At 37.2% G+C, this 17838-nt stretch overlaps 1 protein-coding gene across 1 annotated transcript in view; it reads right to left on the reverse strand.

Annotated features, from left to right (window-relative positions):
- LOC113520061 (NACHT and WD repeat domain-containing protein 2) overlaps window positions 1-17838 on the reverse strand; it is a 61485-nt gene that overhangs the window by 5783 nt on the left and 37864 nt on the right. Inside the window, exons 18-29 of the mRNA XM_052897086.1 lie at window positions 17493-17712; window positions 16742-16954; window positions 14814-14874; window positions 13613-13765; window positions 12608-12795; window positions 11746-11875; window positions 10828-10946; window positions 9527-9681; window positions 6930-7148; window positions 6555-6759; window positions 5875-6019; window positions 3347-3509 (exon numbers count right to left, since the gene is read on the reverse strand). Coding sequence (XP_052753046.1) covers window positions 3347-3509; window positions 5875-6019; window positions 6555-6759; window positions 6930-7148; window positions 9527-9681; window positions 10828-10946; window positions 11746-11875; window positions 12608-12795; window positions 13613-13765; window positions 14814-14874; window positions 16742-16954; window positions 17493-17712 — 1971 coding nt within the window. The remainder of the gene's footprint in view (window positions 1-3346; window positions 3510-5874; window positions 6020-6554; window positions 6760-6929; window positions 7149-9526; window positions 9682-10827; window positions 10947-11745; window positions 11876-12607; window positions 12796-13612; window positions 13766-14813; window positions 14875-16741; window positions 16955-17492; window positions 17713-17838) is intronic.

A 17838-nucleotide genomic window follows, 5' to 3' on the forward strand; every position in this document is an offset into this window, starting at 1 on the left:
TTGACATTGAACTGGGGGAATTGAGTGGCTGAGCTCCTAGAGGTACTACATAAAAGCAGGTCTAGAAGAGGACCGGGGGCTAAAAGGGCGGGGCGCCCATTTAGTTCCCAGTCCTTTTCTATTTTATAGGATCAGTAGATTCGAATCAAATTCGACGTTGATTTGGAGTAAACAGCAAATGCTCAATTTTTTTTTAGAGAGGAAGAGGTATAAAATTCCCGGAGCTATTTTTTTTAATAGGTGATAATGGAATGGTAACCCCGCCTGCGCTATGGGTCTACGCTGGCGGGACACCAGTAAGCTATGATAGGTGACAATGAAAGGTATTAACCCATCGTGACGAATTCCACTAGAATTAACCACGATGGTTTCCAGGCAGAACCACGTGGAGGTTGGCCTGATAGAGTGTATTAATGGGTTAGTTTGACTCCATTACTAACAATTCAGAGCTATTAGGTCATCTAAGATCCGCCCTGAAATGTACTTCACAGATAGCTGTGCTGTTTAGTTCGAATCCTGAGTGACAAATACTCTCTATAGCATCATTCAATCTATTCGGAGAACTCACGAAGGTGAATGAGTGAAGTCTAAAGGCTTAGCATAATAAATGGTATGTTCATACGATCATCGACCGAGCCAATTCAAGAAAAGGTGTGTCCTGATATTTTTTTATTAAAAAACTTTTTGTTTGTAGATTTTAGAAGTATAAAAACTATAGAAATGGATCACTTCTAGATGGCATTGCAAAACTTCTGCTTAAAACTAACTTAAAATACTGATATCAGATTTTAAGTTAGACCTTCAGGAATACTACTGCTTGGTATTGCAAAATATAACTTATACCAGAATTTAAGATGGTTTAACTTAAATTCAAGGGGGGAGGAAAGGGATTGTCAGTAATGGAGACTAAAAATCCCATTGCTAGGAATATACCCAAACAGGTCGACCTCCTCGTGGTTCCCCCTGGAAACTATCATGGTTAATTCCTGTTGAATTCATCATGATGGGCTAACTGGCCTGTTTTCATTCTCATCGATCACCCATCACTGGTGCTCCGCCAGCCTATCCCGTTAGCGCAGGCGCAGGTTACCATTCCATTTTCATCCACCAAAAAAAAACTTAAATTCAGGAATACTACGAAAACCACATCCAATTTGATGTAGTAGTTTTTGCATGATTTTAGCACAACAATTCTAAATTTTATTGTTGTGTTTTATCTATTTATTTATGTGCTTTTGTGCATTTACTTAAGTAAGGTGTGTACTAAGCTGTATAAGTTACTATGGTTTTTTAACTATCCCACGGGATCTCTTTAATTTTCCATAATTTCCATAAAAGTACCTAAAATGTTTACCGGACGTGTAAGGTGGATATGTACCACTATGCAAAAATTCATTTAAATCGGTCCAACAGATTCGGAGATTACGATATATTGTACGGGACAAACAGACAAACAGAGAAATAAAAATTTGAACTTTTATTTCACTTCTAACATCCCCATGACTCGGTTTTTAGCGTTTTTTTTTTTCAAACATTCGACCTCCTTAGCTTTATTGTATGTATAGATAAGATAAAATTGTTAAGTACAGTTTGTAAGAATTACGAAAGAGATTTATCGAACAAGAATGAATGGAAATGTCGGTAGGGGCCGCTCTAGACGGACGTATGTCGACCAAATAGGCGACGTGCTGAAGAAGGGCCAAATTAAAAGTACCCGTAACCGGCGAAAGTGTATGAAAAGATTGATGAATGTGGAGGAAGCGAAAGAGGTTTGTTTGAATCGAAGCATTTGGCGTTCCATTGTTTCTGCCTACCCTAATGGGAGACGGGCGTGACAGATATGTATATATGTATGTACAGTTTGTACCTACATTAAATTGTACGTATATAGTTATAAAAAAATTAACGCACACTTTTTATTTTTATTGTACTTTATATTATTCTCAATTTCGTGTATAATATAGTATATGTATATATGGTAGTTAGTTATTTATATATATTTATTCAATTTGTATATCAATAATTAGTAACCGCATTCGAGTATTCTGACACTTCCCTATGGTTGACTGGGAGAGAATGCTTTTAGCATTAATATATATACTAATGAATAAATAAATAAAAATAAAAATAAAAAAATAGTTAGATACAATTTGTACAGTAAATTCCTAGTCTGGCTTTAATATATATTAAAGATAAAAGTATCTGCGAATATCAAGCGCTTAAGGTGATTTACTAACGAAGTAAACTATATAGGACATGTGCTCTTAATATTTATTAACTTCTGCCGGTAACTTTACACGCGTGCATTTTGATAGTACTACTTCTAAATGGCCTATTAAGATATACCACGTTTTATGTTAAATCTTTAGAAACAAAAGTGGGAAAATTGCACTCGATTTGGTGCAATTTTTTTTTATTGGATTAAAATGGAATAGTAACTCCGCCTGCGCTAACGGGATACGCTGGCGGAGCACCAGTGAAGGGTGATAGATGAGGATGAAAACAGGCCAGTTAGCCCATCATGATGAACTCATCAGGAATTAATCGTGATAATCTCCAGGGGGGACCGCGAAGAGGTCGAAATTTAGTGCAATTGTTCTTGCTTGATTCCTACCGAAATAAACATACAGACAAACTAAAAAAAAACTATTGTTATGGCTTTTTTAAGTACCTACATATATTTTTTTCTTAAACATCTCTAGACATCATCTAGTTAAGTAAGTTTTATTACCAGAGGGAGACTTTGTACAAAAGTCGATTGCTTGGGTACCTCTGTCCCATTCGTGTTTCTACCGTTAAGCAGTTGTGTTTGCATGGCTGTGTTTCGGTTTGAAGGGTGGGGTATGGCGTGAATTTACTGGGTACAGAGGCATAACACCTGAGTCCTCAGGAATGGCAACGCATGGGGGGTATCATGGGCGAAACGCTATACTGTGTTATGTCCATGGTACTGCTCATGTTTATAGGTGACTGTTACCACTTTCCATCAGGTGGGCCGTCAGCTTGTTTGCCATTCTAAGTTGTATAAAAAATATATAAATATAAGAAATAATATATGTATTATTTTAAAGAAAATAGACATTCTGATTTTGATAGGACCGTGTGATCCCGGCACAGAATAGGTCACCCCCTTCTATCCCGTAAGTGTCGTAAGAGGCAACTAAATAAACTAAGATAAAAGCAAAATTTTTTTTTGTTACTTTTTATTTTTCTTTATTTTTACCTGTTATTATTGTTGTTGGTAATAACAACTAACTATCTATCTAAATACGTGTAATAAACCTGTCTGTGGCAAATTTAATCTTATGTGGTAAGACAGTAAGTATATAGTAAAGTAATCGTGTACCTGTGCAGTCTCGCCCCAGTTCTAGCATGGAATATGTGCAGGCAGTCTCTAGAGGACTTATCCACACCAGGAGCGGCGATGTGATGCTCGTCGGCGGAAACCACGGCAGCCCTGTATCCGGTACCTCGTACTTCGTACTCAGCTGTGTATATCTTGTCCCCATCTGAAGAAGTAACAAGCAACAGTATAGAGACTTGGTATTTTTTTTTTATTTTTTGAAAGATTTTTTATTTATACCACTAAGGTGGCAAACAAGCATACGGTTACCCTAGCCTATGAACGCCTGCAATACCATGGGTATTACGCGTGCGTTGGCAACCAAAATGGCACGACAAGTTTGTTTTTAAAGGTTGATAATAGAATTGCAACGCCACCTGCCTTAATGGTATGTAGAACGCTGACGATGAGGACGAAAATGCAAGTCAGTTAGTCTTTCATGACGAATTCATCTGGAACCATGATGATTTTCAGGGGGACCGCAAGGAGGTTGTTACCATCAATGAGGTTGCTACACCAATGAAGACGTCATACCTTTATACTAAAATCGCGGCTACGAGTTCTTATATATATATATATAAATACAATGGCAATAAATTAGGGGTGGGTGACTTGACTACACCAAAAATCTACTGTATACCGACGAAACCCTGTGCGATCTACCAATTACATACTTCTTGAAATCACAAATGAAACGACATAGTTCAGTACACAACTATGTAGTGTTATAATAATAATAACAACTTTATTTGCAATGATTTTTGGTATAAAACATTTGATCTTATAATTTAAAAGTACCTTACAAAATCTATTTAGGTCAAGCGTACGAATATTGAAAACAAAAATTACAATAATTTAATTTTAAATTTTTTTGTAGCATTTATACATTACGAAATTATATAATAATGAAATAACATTAATTAAAATATTAAGGGATGCAATACAATTTAATTTATTCAGTTTACTAGTTTAAATAGTAAAAGTGTTGTGGTATTGTTTATTTTATTAAGAGGGAAAACATAAAATTGAAAATTATTCTTAGTAACTACTTATTTATGTTAGTGTGAGCATTGCGTCTGAGCATCTTTCGTTCGATTAGTAAAACATTACATCTTTTGCCTTGCCACCATCGACTGGACTAATAGTCGCGATCGACTGGTTCTGCTCCCTTGTTATATAACATATATACTAATATTATAAAGCTGAAGAGTTTGTTTGTTTGTTTGAACGCGCTAATCTCAGGAACTACTGGTTCAAATTGTAAAATTCTTTGTATGTTGGATAGTCCATTTACAAAGAAACGCTTTAGGCTACATAACATCACGCTGCGACCAATAGGAGCGAAGCATCGGTGAAAAATGTTGCAAAAACAGGGAAAATTATTCATATTTGAGGGCTTCCGTTGCGTGCGCTGCGTAAACGGTTTTTTTTTAATGGATGATAATGGAATGATGACCCCGCCTGTGCTATCGGTATACACTGGCGGGGCACAACTAAGGGATAAGATGAAGTAAGGGTGAAGATGAAAAAGCAGGTCAGTTAGCCCATCGTGACGAATTTAACAATAAATCAGTCACGATGGTTTCCAGGGGGAACCGCGTGGATGTCGACCTGGTAGGGTATATTGATAGCAAGTGGAACTAACCTTCCCATTACTAACAATCCCTTCCCCCCCTGCGTAAATGGTTCAAGTTACCCAAAAAATATGTATGAAAGAATTATTCTTCTTTAAATAATCTAAAAAATAAAAAAATGTCCGCGACAGCTTATGTCTATCTTTTAAGATTGACTATTAACAGAAATTGTCGCGGACGAAGTCACGGGCAATAGCTAGTAAATTATGTAATTTGTGTACCGGCAATGAATTTTATTCTGCTATCTCCTATTTTTAATTCCTGCTGAAATTCTCTTGTGAATTTCGAAACATAACACATTTTAATGTTTAACTGATCAATGGCTGGCGTACGTGTTAAATTTTAACAAAATTGGTAATTATTTCTGCTTACCTTACGCAATGGGAGTTGAATGTAATGTATGGATATGTATGAAATTAGTATGTTTTATTATATTGATACTACAATAAACAACATACAAAAAAATAAACTTATTTGACAGTAAAAAGCCATAAAAATTTTATAAGTGTGTTTTATATATATATTGGTAGGTATGTACTTATATATTTTGTATAGGTATTTATTTACACATACATACACACATATATTTTTATATAAATATGTGTGTGTGTGTAAGTGACCCATGGAACTAAAACATGGTCTTACACACAATCGCCCATATGCAAAAGCTTTAAATTACCAAGCTATGGAGAGGGCTATGTTCGGAGTTTCCTTGCGTGACAGAATCTGAAATGAGGGTATCCGCTAAAGGACCAAAGGCACCGACACAGCCCAAAAGATAAGCAAGTTGAAGTGACAAAGTACTGGTCACATAGCTCGAACAACCGACAACCGATGGGGAAGAAAGGTTCTTGAGTGGCGACCCCGTACGGAGTCCGTAGACACATAAATACTTACCAGGTATTGTTCTAGCCACAATTTGAGCAATAGCAACATTTTCGACATTATCAGCGGAGACTTGCATCGATATTGTTATGAATTTCGTGCCGTCTTCTAACAGAAGGACCTGTTTCACGCCTTTTTGTTCTTCTTTGAATATCACCTGGAAATTGATATTAATCTATCATTCAGTCAGTTAGTTTGTTAATTTATTAAATGGAATCAGCTAAATGAATACCCATTACTATATCAAACTAAAGTGACTTAAATCGGTGACTATCGTCAAGAAAAGAGAGGAAAAGAAGAGTGAGAAGTAGTGAAATAAAACATGTATCGACAATATTGGCAGGTATCTGATCTTACAAATTAATAGCCATAGTCTAGTGTCTCAAAGTTAGTTGTTGTAATGTTTCAAACTCGTCTTGGATAGCGTGAAAATAGTAGGCTGAATAATACTTTTCTCTTACGAAAAAAGATCTTTGGTCTTCAGTAGGACCTTAAAGGAATATTCTGTGTCTGATAACAATGAGTTGGGGCATCACAGCCAACATGAAGTAGAAATTTTAAAGAACATTTTTGGTATTGCCTACCTATAAACCGAACTTTTATTCCATAACACTGTGGTTACTCACGAGCAGTAATTAATTAATCCTTTAGATTTTTTGAAAATCTATTTCTTCTGCTATTAAAAACCTTACCTGTTTCTCAGGCGTATCCCAAATAACCACATTTCCGGATTCAGCTGTGATAACGTTATCACCAGTGGGTGTTATCACTGCATGGGTCACAATTGCCCCTAATGGTGCGTCAGCCAATTGTGCTAACAGCCTACCAGTACTGGTATCCCATAGGCCCCAACAGCTCCGGGTTACTGTAACTGCTAAGGGCTTGTCTCGGGCCAAACTAGAAATAAAACCAATTAGATGAATAGTGGTTTACTAGAGAAAGGGTTTGTATATAAATTTGTAGATAACACTTCTTGGTGTTAAGTCGCTCTCTACATTGTCTACATTTGGTTAACTACGAGAAATAAATAAGTCGTCTCTAAAGGTACCTTTCTTCCACTGGTTTACCTGATTGAGTCAATTGGCAATTCCTGGCGATCGATTTTGTGTACTTGCTCAAAAATATTATCAATGTTCCATATCTTGACAGTTCTGTCGATTGATGAGGTGATAACATTATTCCACGTGCCAACAGTCAATGGCTCCAGCTGGACGATCCTTCCAAAATGGGCATCCAGCACTTTGATCAGCTTTGTGGTCTCCAGACTCCAAACGTATAGATTCTTTCTGAAAATAGCAAGACTTTAAAAAATCTCACGACTATAAACTTTTATGAGATGATCAGAGGTACTTGTCGACTATTGCCGTTGCGGTGAACATAATACTCAATCTTTGGAGTCCTTTAATCATAATTAAGTGGGATGTCTGAACATATTTGTCCATTTGCTGAGTAATAACTCAGCGTCATCTAATACCAACGCAAGCAGAGCTTATACTAAATAACAGATAAAATACTTAATTTTCTCTAAGTTTTCTTTATTGTAAACGAAAGCCTCCGAAATATTTTAACGATCAAGTATTACAATATACATTTTTAGACTTTTGCGTTGCATGTTTTATGTTTTACTGGGAATTAATTCCCATCGAATTTAATTACATGCCGTGTGCTCCCAAAATAGAATGAAGCACTCCTTCCTTGCCTATGAGTGTCATAAGAAGCGACTAACTGAACTTAATGGTCAAGGGATGAGCAGCAGCGTCCCTCTTTAAACATCAACAAAGCCTAATTGCGGTTGCCAACCTGGCGGCCAAGCGTGATAACTTCTGACAAAACCTCGCAATACGGTTCAGCAGAGACAGTTAACGGCTAATAATGATGGTGAAAATTAATTAAATAATTTTAATAGGAATTAAGGCAATCATTACCGGTGTAACCTGTTCGAAAGGTCCAAATAATTCAGGTAAATTATCAAAGTTTATCTAAATGGATAAATTAATTCTGGTCTCTTATAAAACCTTAATATACATTTCAATAATTTAGAGGTTTAGGTGTTTTATTTGATTTTAGGACCTTCAGACAGTAATTACGTGTTCTTCGAAATACTTGACACAGATATAGTATGACACAGTGAGAAGCTTTCGAAGAATCTTTTTTAATAAGTGAAAACGAAATAATAACTCCGCCTGCACTATTGGTATACGGTTGCGAAGAATGAAAGGATTTAGAGATGAGAAATGGTAGATTGACGATAGATTAAGTCAGGTATTGTAACCAGAAATTAATTATAATGATTTCCAAATAGGGCTGGATGGAGATCGAGCTGATAGGGTATTATAAGCTATGGCATCACTAATCCTTATTACTTACAATAAACTAGGTGTATACAATATATTTGCCGTGTGGTCCCGGCATAGAATGGGCCACCTTTTCTTTCTGTCAGCCAAGCGTACTGCTACTGGCAAAACCCACCAAGGGGGAGGCTTATGTTCAGCAGTGGACAGTTAAAGGCTGGTATGATGATGATATTGTCCATGATAATATTGCGCAAAATCTTTTAAAAGTTAACGTGTTAAAAACAAATGCTGATTAACTTCAAAATGAAATTATGATAGCCATATAAATGTGACCTACAAAAAACCATTGCTTAAATGTAACTTATCTTTATGTGTTTAAGCTATCAGATACCATAATATAGGTTACCTACCATGACAGCTTTATTTTTTTGAAATTTCGGAACGAACAAAACAAGTAATTGATGTTAAAATAAATTTCGATAATTCTTTTTAAAACCCTTGCATCGGCTCGATGACGATTAAAAGACTGTTTAATTGCTGTGAAGCCAAAGCTATTGGAAATTTTATATTATTTACATTATGTGTGTTGTAAATATATAATTTTTGTTGTAAATTAAAATATTTCAAACTAACTGTATCCCGCGGCTTTGCCCGTGTAATTCAAGATACAAATTCCTCTACCATTGGTATATGTGTGACTACAAACACTCGAAGATTGAGTTATTATTAGCAAAAGTTCTATAATCTTCCATATTAGCTATCAATCTCTGACTACCATTTCGTTCATCCACGATTTGCGACACATCTTTCACCTCTAACCGTGGAATCAAATTCGGTGATTCATTAATTTGTTTATGTCTTTATTTCACACCAAAATAATCAGGGTAGAATAGAATAGGTCACCTAGCTTTTTCCGTGGGTGGCGTAAGAGGCGATTAAGGGGACTTAACGGTCGAGGGGTGGGCAGCAGTGTCCCTCGGGAGGAAAGGGATTGTTAGTCATGGGGTCTAACAGCTCCAATGCTAGCAATGTTACTAATCAGGTCGACCTCCACGTGGTTCCCCCTGGAAACCATCGTGGTTATTTCTCGTGGAATTCTTCACGATGGGCTAACTGACCTGCTTTCATCGTCATCTATCATCACTCACTGGTGCCTCGCCAACGTATATCGTTAGCGCAGGTGGGGTTACTATTGCATTATCACCCATTAAAAAAAAAGCAGTGTTCCTCTTTAAACATCACTAAAATCTATGGTTGCAGAACCGGCTACCAAGCGTGACAATCACTGACAAAACCGTCTTTTAAGGAGGAGGCCTATGTTCAATAGTGGAAAGTTATTGGCTGATATAGTATGATATGTGAAACTTTACCTGACTCCAGCGACTGCGTACGTATTGTTATTGCTTATCATGAACGAGTTAGATAAAGTCATTTTGGTAGATATATTCCGGATCGTGTGAGGCAGTTTTAGTACGATGCCTTCGAAACGCAGATCTTTTTCCTGGACGTCATCTTGTTTTTCTTCCTGTAAACAATATTAAGATGGGACATGACAGTAAATTCAAATTTGAATCGTCTTTTTTTTAAATAGACTTGTTTGTTTAGAAACTCAACAATTGCTCTTTTAAATCTCTGTTAACATTATGTGTATTTATTTTAATTTAAATAAAGAGTATGCTACCACAGTGTTCAGGACTGGTATTGCATGAGGGGACTATGGGAGTCACAGTAGCGGGCAAAAAATTTATAACTATATATATTCTTTGACTAGCTTTTTGCTTTCTACTTTGTATGCGCAGATTTCAGATGAAATAGGCCACTTTTATATGGCCTATTTACTACTGCCGTGTGATCCTTTCACAGAATGGCTTTTTTATCCCATGGGTGACGTAAAAGGCGACTAGGAGAAAAATCGAAGGATGGGCAGCAACGCATCTCTTATAAACATCACTAAAGCCGAACTGCGGTTGCCAACCTACCTGCCAAGTATGGTACCTACTGGTAAACCTTCCCCCCTCCCCCTGTGGGTGAGGCCTATGCTCAACAGTGGACAGTTAATAGTTAATATGATATGATGTTGAGTACAAGAAAAAAAAATAATAAAACATAGTACATTACTGCAGCGGCCAGCAACTGAGGCATTGATGGACGAACGTACAAATGTGGGCCGAGGTGTAACCGAGGCACACATACGTGAGTTCATCAATGCCTAGTTGTGGCCAAGGCTTGCTTTTCTCAAACAATGCGCGGAAATCAAAAACACAATTTTACTTTTTAAATTCAATGACGAATAACGAACAATAATAATTTTTCACGCGCCATAATGTTCCTTTGTTTTCTATTTATTATATAAGTTCGAAATTTAAATAAAATCTTTGATTAGTTACCTCCTTGGTAGCCATGTTTCGAAGTAAAAGGTCATTCCATTTTTAAATTACAGGACAGATATGAGTTTACATAGTAATTTATCTGGCCGCAAAACACGACAGATATGGATTTTCATACAACTTTTGCCGGCCGCTGCCCGCATGTATCTTGGCCAGTACGGCAATTTTGATTTATCTCAAAGAAGATTGTCAAAGTAATGCTCACATTTCCAAGCATGTTTGAGAAAAAACTATTTTGCTTGCATACACATATATTAAATAATACATTAAACTACTGTACAAACCATATCATCTTCTTTCTTGTCGTCTTCTTCTTCCTTTTTCTTTTTGGCCTCTGTTTCGTGTTTTTCCCTCGATATCACGTTATCGAAGTCCCAAACTACAAAGCTATAAGTAGTTGTGGCTAAAAAAACATGAACATGAATGTAATTTCAGAATCGGGGACATTCGACTAACGTCACTTTGCTGAACTAAACTATTCAAGTAAACTAAGTAAATCCTACAAATATTAAAGTTCGTAAAGATAGTTAATGTTAAACTTTCGCGTTGTTTTTTCTTCTTTAATGGCATTCGCTCCAACATTAGGGAATTTTGTCAAAAATAAAACAAGGAAACGATAATAATAATACAAATACCTATCCCAAGCGTATTTGGAAAGGATAAGATTTAAGTCTAAGATATTTATAGTAGCTAAAGTTCTATCCTACATATCCTATAAATGATATTTATAGGACATGTACATATGAGAATGCTTATTGATATTTAAGAGAAGCAACTGGTGTATCTATAAATGTTTTCATATTACAAAATTTTCATATTGTTATATATATTAAGCTTTTTTAAATTGGAGTCCACGCACCGCTTAAGGGTCCGTAGCATGTGTATCAGAGGTCCGCAGTAGGTTAGTTAACTGTAAAAATATTTGTTAAGAAATTTTATTTTTTTTAATTCTATATTATTCTACTATTTACCTGCAATCGCGAAAACAGGCTTTCTAGACAAGTGGCAAGCGAATTCGTCGATGGAATCGACATCGCTAGCGAGTCCGTGAGACAGAATGAGATAGCAACGCCGGATGACTCATTCCAACTCACGGACTCGCTAGCGATGTCGATTCCATCGATGAATTCGCTTGGCATTTGTCTAGAGGCCCTATTCCATTTCACTATTAGAACAGCATGTAGATAAACTATTCACTTTACCTAGCAACATGCGGTCCTTTTTTCCTCTTTTTAGCTGCAACATCGCCTCGGCCGTATCCGTTTCCTTGTGATTGAGCTCTTGAGCTTTCACCCAGCAAGACTCTTCTTCGTTTAACTCAAATATTGTTATCTATTGGAGAGGTAAAGGGATTTTTTTTATAATCTCAATATTAACTAAAGGGAGACTTTGTATAAATGTCGTTTGATTGGGTGCCTCTGTTCCATTCGTGTTTCTACCGTGAAGCAGTTGTCTTCGCATGACTGTGTTTCGGTTTGAAGGGTGTAATTATGGCAGTGAATTTACAGGGTACAGGGGCATAACATCTTAGTCCTTAGAAATAGTAACGTATGGGGGGTATCATGGCCGAAACAGTATACTCTGTTATGTCCATGGTACTGCTCGTGTCTATAGGCGACGGTTACCACTTTCCATCAGGTGTGCCGTCAGCTTGATTACCATTCTAAGTTGTATAAAAAAAAAAGATGATGACTAGCTACTATTGTTGTAATGAGTTCATGAAGTGACCATGGACATTTTTTTAACCTGAATTTGTTTGAAAGCTCTCGGACGCCTTTAGGCAGTAGGTACACAGCTGTAAAGCTTGCATAGAGAAAGAGTCTGACATAAAGCAAGACTTGTGAAGTGGCGTCAAAAGTGACAAGGAGTTGTTAGAACGAGAGTTAAGATTATGAGAGTTATTTCATAATATACTACTAATATTTATGGCAAAGTTTGTGAAGATAGATCAAGACAGGTATTTGTTACTCTTTTGCACAAAAACTAATAAACGTATTTGAATTAAATTTAACTTACTTAGAATGGACTAGTCACTAAGAAACACTAGTACGGTAAACAAATAACCTGGTATCCCCTTTCTGGGTCACTGGTGTAGATTCTCGTCCAATTCTTGTTTAAAGCCATCGCCCCTCTGCATCGGAGCGGCTTCATCCATGCACCAGCTTTGCAGAAGTGTACCAATAGTCTATCATCATCAAGATCGCCACTCCACTTTACGAGAACAAAGTTCTCCAGATCCCGAAATTCCATTGCTGTAATAAATAAATGCTTAAGACTACCATCCTCATTATTATATCAGCCGTTAACTGTCCTCTGTTTAACATAGGCCTCTCCAATAAAGAAAGTAGAAGGAGGGAGAAGCTTCCTTCTTCTAGTAGTTGCCACACTTGGCAGACGGTTTGGCAACCGCAGTTAGGCTTTCGGTGATGTTTTAAAAAGGACTGACCATCCCTCTACCATTAGGTACCGTTAGTTGTCTCTTATGATATTTACTAGACAAGACCAAATAACTACATAAGCAGTATCAGTCCTTAACCTATAAAATTATTCCACTATTACTACGAGTACAAATGGGGAAGTTTGTGAGCATGGATGGATATTTGTTACTCTTTTAAGCAAAAACTATTGAACGGATTCGGATGAAATTTACCATTTCATTTACACCCATAAAAAAAGTTCTCAGGAATCATCATCATATTGTAAGCCTTCCCCTATTGGGGAGTTTTGCCAGTAGTTGCCACGCTTGGCAAGCAGGTTGGCAACCGCAGTTAGGGTTTGGTGATGCTTAAAGAGGGACACTGCCGTCCATGCCCTGGATGCCTTGCCTCGACTAAGTTCTTTTAGTCGTTTCTTATTATGGGAAAAGAAAGGAAAGAATAGAAATTATTAACCAGCAGTTACTACATTCGATTGGCTTCTCTTTTTTATACCACAAAGGTGGCCAACAAGCATACAGCTCGTCTGATGATAAACGGTCACTGTAACCTATTGCTATTGGACGTCTTAAAAAAATTAAAGACCACTGTCCAGTAATGGGAAGCGAATGAGTTATAACGTGCGTGTTCTTACAGAGAATCTCCCAGTTGACGTCATCATATGGCGTAGAATCTGGAGCTGGTTGGGTTTGCTCGTGTTCTCCCCTCATGGAATACTGTACCCATGAGCGCGGGCCATAGATGAACATGTGATGATTCAGCACATAGACCCCGCGGACTGTTTCACCTGAAATTATAGAAAATACATGGGGTGTCTCTATCGCACTTTGTTTTCTATTAATTTATAAATAATAATGGAATGGTAACCTAGCCTGCGCTATTGGGTTACATTAGCGGGGTACCAATGAAGTATGATAGAAGAGAGTGAAGTCAGGTCAGTTGGCCCATCATGGTGAATTAATCAAGAATTAACCACAATGGTTTCCAGGGAGCATGGAAATCGAATTGATAGGCAGAGCAATATACTCTACCTATCAGGATATGAACAATCCCTTCTACGTTTCTCATTGCACTTCTGGTGTCGGCTACGCTGTTTTGGTCTGAAGATTGAGATTATAATGAATCCATTAACAATGTACTATATGAGGAGAATATTAACCTGTTAAGTTTTTTTTATATACAACTTAGAATGGCAAACAAGCTAATGGCCCACCTGATGGAAAGTGGTAACCGTTGCCTATATACATGAGCAGTACCATGGACATAACAGAGTATACTGTTTCGCCCATGATACCCCGCATATATTGTCATTCCTGAGGACTCAGGTGTTATTCTTCTGTACCCTGTAAACCCATCCTTCAAACCGAAACACAGCCATGCAAACACAAGTGCTTCACGGTTGAAACACGAATGAGACAGAGGTACGCAAGCAAACGACTTTTGTACAAAGTCTCCCTCTGGTTTAGAATAGGATTTAGTTTCCTTTATTTATTTAAAAATACATGATGTAACTTATTAATTATAATCATAAAATAAACATAAAATGCATATATTTGTAAATGATGCATTATAACAAAAATCATACATTTAATTTTGGGATTCGTAATTGAAGTGACGACCTCAAATGCATTGTAGAGACTCAGTGCTTGCAGGAGGCTCAAGCCGTTCCTTACGGCAGTCTATGAGGGAGGCAGTCCTCCCTCATAGAGGAGGGCGGAGGGATTCAGTAATGAATAGTAAAAGGCTGGTTGATGATGACAATGACGAATGCTTTAAACCTTTGTACACTGTATATGAATGTGGAAGTACATTGAATAAATATAATTAAACAATACCTTCGTCAAGAGGATTATCGATCGTAATGTATTCGCTTGTCAGCATGTTGAGCAGCATTGACTGAAATTAATAAATTTATTACGGCAGCCGAACAGCAAGTGTATTTATTAATAAGCAATTTCTGATTGAAATACGCTAAAATTGTTGATTTTCAAGTATTCATACGTTATTATTAATGCTTTATTAGTGTACAAGTATACAACTTGCTATCGCGGCTTTACCCGCGTTAATTAGTATATAAGGTATTCTATGAGCTAAATTAGGATATAAGCCACATGTGTACTAAATTTCATTTAAATCCGTTTAGTAGTTTTTACGTGACAAATAAATTCATTCATCGTTACAAACATTTATAATATTAATGATAAGAACTTATGCAGTTAAGGAATATACGAGGTCTGTCCGGAAAGTTCGTATAAAAGTGTTCTGGAATGCGAGAAAGAGGAGTGGGGAGGCCAGGTAAGCGCAGGACCCCTTCCTTATGTCCCTAACAATGCTTCAGTTCTGGTCTGACCGCCGTGCGGTGCGAACTGGCTTGTCACGCCATCTGTGAAGTTACCTCTTAACGAAACCCCGTCGGCATGGAGCCCGCTTCCGTTGAAGAGCAGCGCGTCGTAATCAAGTTTCTCTCGAAACTCGGCAAGAATGGCCGTGAAAGCAAAGAGTGGAAGACATCCGGGGAACCACGAACAAAAAAATCAAGAAAATCCCGCTCAAATGTCAAGACAATGTTGATTGTTTTTTTCGATGTTCGGGGGATTGTCCATCAAGAATTCGTCCCTCCAGGCCAGACAGTTGATGGAAAATTCTACGTCGATGTGCTCAGACGCCTCAAAGCTCGTGTGGCACGAGTTCGTCCAGAATTGGCGCGAGAGGGGCGTTGGATTCTTCACCACGACAATGCCCCTGCCCACACCTCTCTTGTTGTCCGTGAGTTTTTGAGTAAAAATTCCATTACGGTGACCGAACACCCCCCTATTCGCCGGATTTGGCCCCGTGTGACTTCTTCTTGTTCCCAAAAACCAAATTGGTACTTCGGGGGCGGCATTTGGGGGACATAAATGAGATAAAAAAAGCTACGACGGGGCAGCTGAGAAACCTACAACCAGAGGACTTTCAAGGAGCCTTCTCACAGTGGAAACGGCGTTGGCACAAGTGCATTATGTCACAGGGGGAGTACTTTGAAGGGGATAAAATTGATTTACCTGAATAATTGTAAAATAAAATTTTTAAAAAACTTTTATACGTACTTTCCGGACAAACCTCGTAGTTTAACCAACTTCAAATCTGAAGGAGGTTGAATTTTTTTGTTAGTATGTAATTTGACTTGATTTTCTTTTTATATGTAACACGATATCTTCGCAAATTCTAAACCGACTGATATTAATCTATAAACAGAGGGAAAACGATTCCATAGTAACTCCGTCAAACTTTAAGTCGGTTATTTAAGTGATTTAAAAAGAGAGGAAGTTTCGCTTGTTTTTTTTTTTTGTATCTTAGTATGATATCTTCGACAATCCTGAATCTATTTCAATAAAATTATTTTATCCGACTACGCCGAAACAAAAAGAAGGGTTATTATTTTGATCGGTACGTATTTATGTGCTCATTTATTTCCTTCTCTCTTTTCATTTAAGAGTTTCCTCTTGTCGGTGCAACCAATTCTTCCTCCAGCCAGCTCTATCCTTTATCTCCCTATACGACATGACGCCTAGTGTTTCCTTTATCTGTCCCATGTAGTTAATCCTCGGTCTTCCTCTTCCTCTTTTGCCCTCTATCTTCCCTTATAACTTCTAAATTACTTCTTACACTCTATCATGACATTCGTGTTTGTATCTTATTAATTATACAATATTTCTTTCAGAACCATAAATTCATTACGAAATCCTGAAGGACTTAAATAATTCGAAACAAAGTATGCACTTACCACAGAATTATTAGTCGATGCAGCAGCCCATTTATTATCCGGGGATAGTTCTAAATTTTGCATGATCCCTTCCAACTGTGGACATAGGTCCCTGGCCAAATCTGAAGTGGACAGGTCCCAGGATATCACTCGACTCGAAATGGACACCACGTAGCGTTTGTCAGAGCTCAACCGAAATGCAAAAACTGCGAACTGGTGTCCTTCTAGCGAGTACTGTAAATAAGAGAAGGTTAAATTAACTAAATGAGTCTCTGTATGGTGAAGATTCAATGTTGAAATAACATAGCCTTTTAATCATCAGGACGGAGAAGAAGCGACTGATGGCACAAAATAGAATACAATAGATACAATAGATTTTTTTTTATAGATAGATAGATACACTTTATTGTTTCCCCCATTAGATTACAGTAGCAAACTTATTATAAATACGAACAATTACAAGAAAATATATATTTTTTGGATAACAGACTTAACATATTCGTTATTGGACCAGTATATATCTAAATATTTTCAAAATAGATATAGCTATATATTTTCAACTTCTAATTACCAAAACCTAATTGCGGTTATCAGCCCACGTGGCAACTACTGGCAAAACCCCCATTTATGGGTGAGATCCAGTGAACAGTTAATGGTTAATCATCACTAAAAATAAAAACGATCTTTTGTTTATCATCATATATGATGATGATGATCATCTAAGAAGAAAATAACGCATCATTTATATGTATGTACAATTAATAAAGTTTACCTTCAAAGGTCCTCCGGGGGTGTGTAAACAATGATGTGACGGTAATAAAGCGCAGTGATTCTTGCCTTTATCGTGACATTGTTTCAACAGAGAAGCGACTGCCGGATTGTGTGGCGCTTCTGGTAGCAGTCTGCCGACTAACTGAGGTGCAAGCATATCAGGATATGTACCGAGTATAGCACCCCCAAGACGTAAAGCATCGGCTACTAGCATTAGTTCTCTGAAAGTACATAATACTGGTAAGAGACCCGTAAAGACATTATGATCTGGGGTTTTAAAATAGTTAGACAGTTGTCTGATTCTTTCTGTGTTAATCATCCTAAATAAAGGTTTTTTTTTTTTAATA

Source organism: Galleria mellonella, unplaced genomic scaffold (assembly GCF_026898425.1).
Source record: "Galleria mellonella isolate WM207_F2 unplaced genomic scaffold, CSIRO_AGI_GalMel_v1 utg352, whole genome shotgun sequence".
Classification (NCBI taxonomy): Eukaryota; Metazoa; Arthropoda; class Insecta; order Lepidoptera; family Pyralidae; genus Galleria; species Galleria mellonella.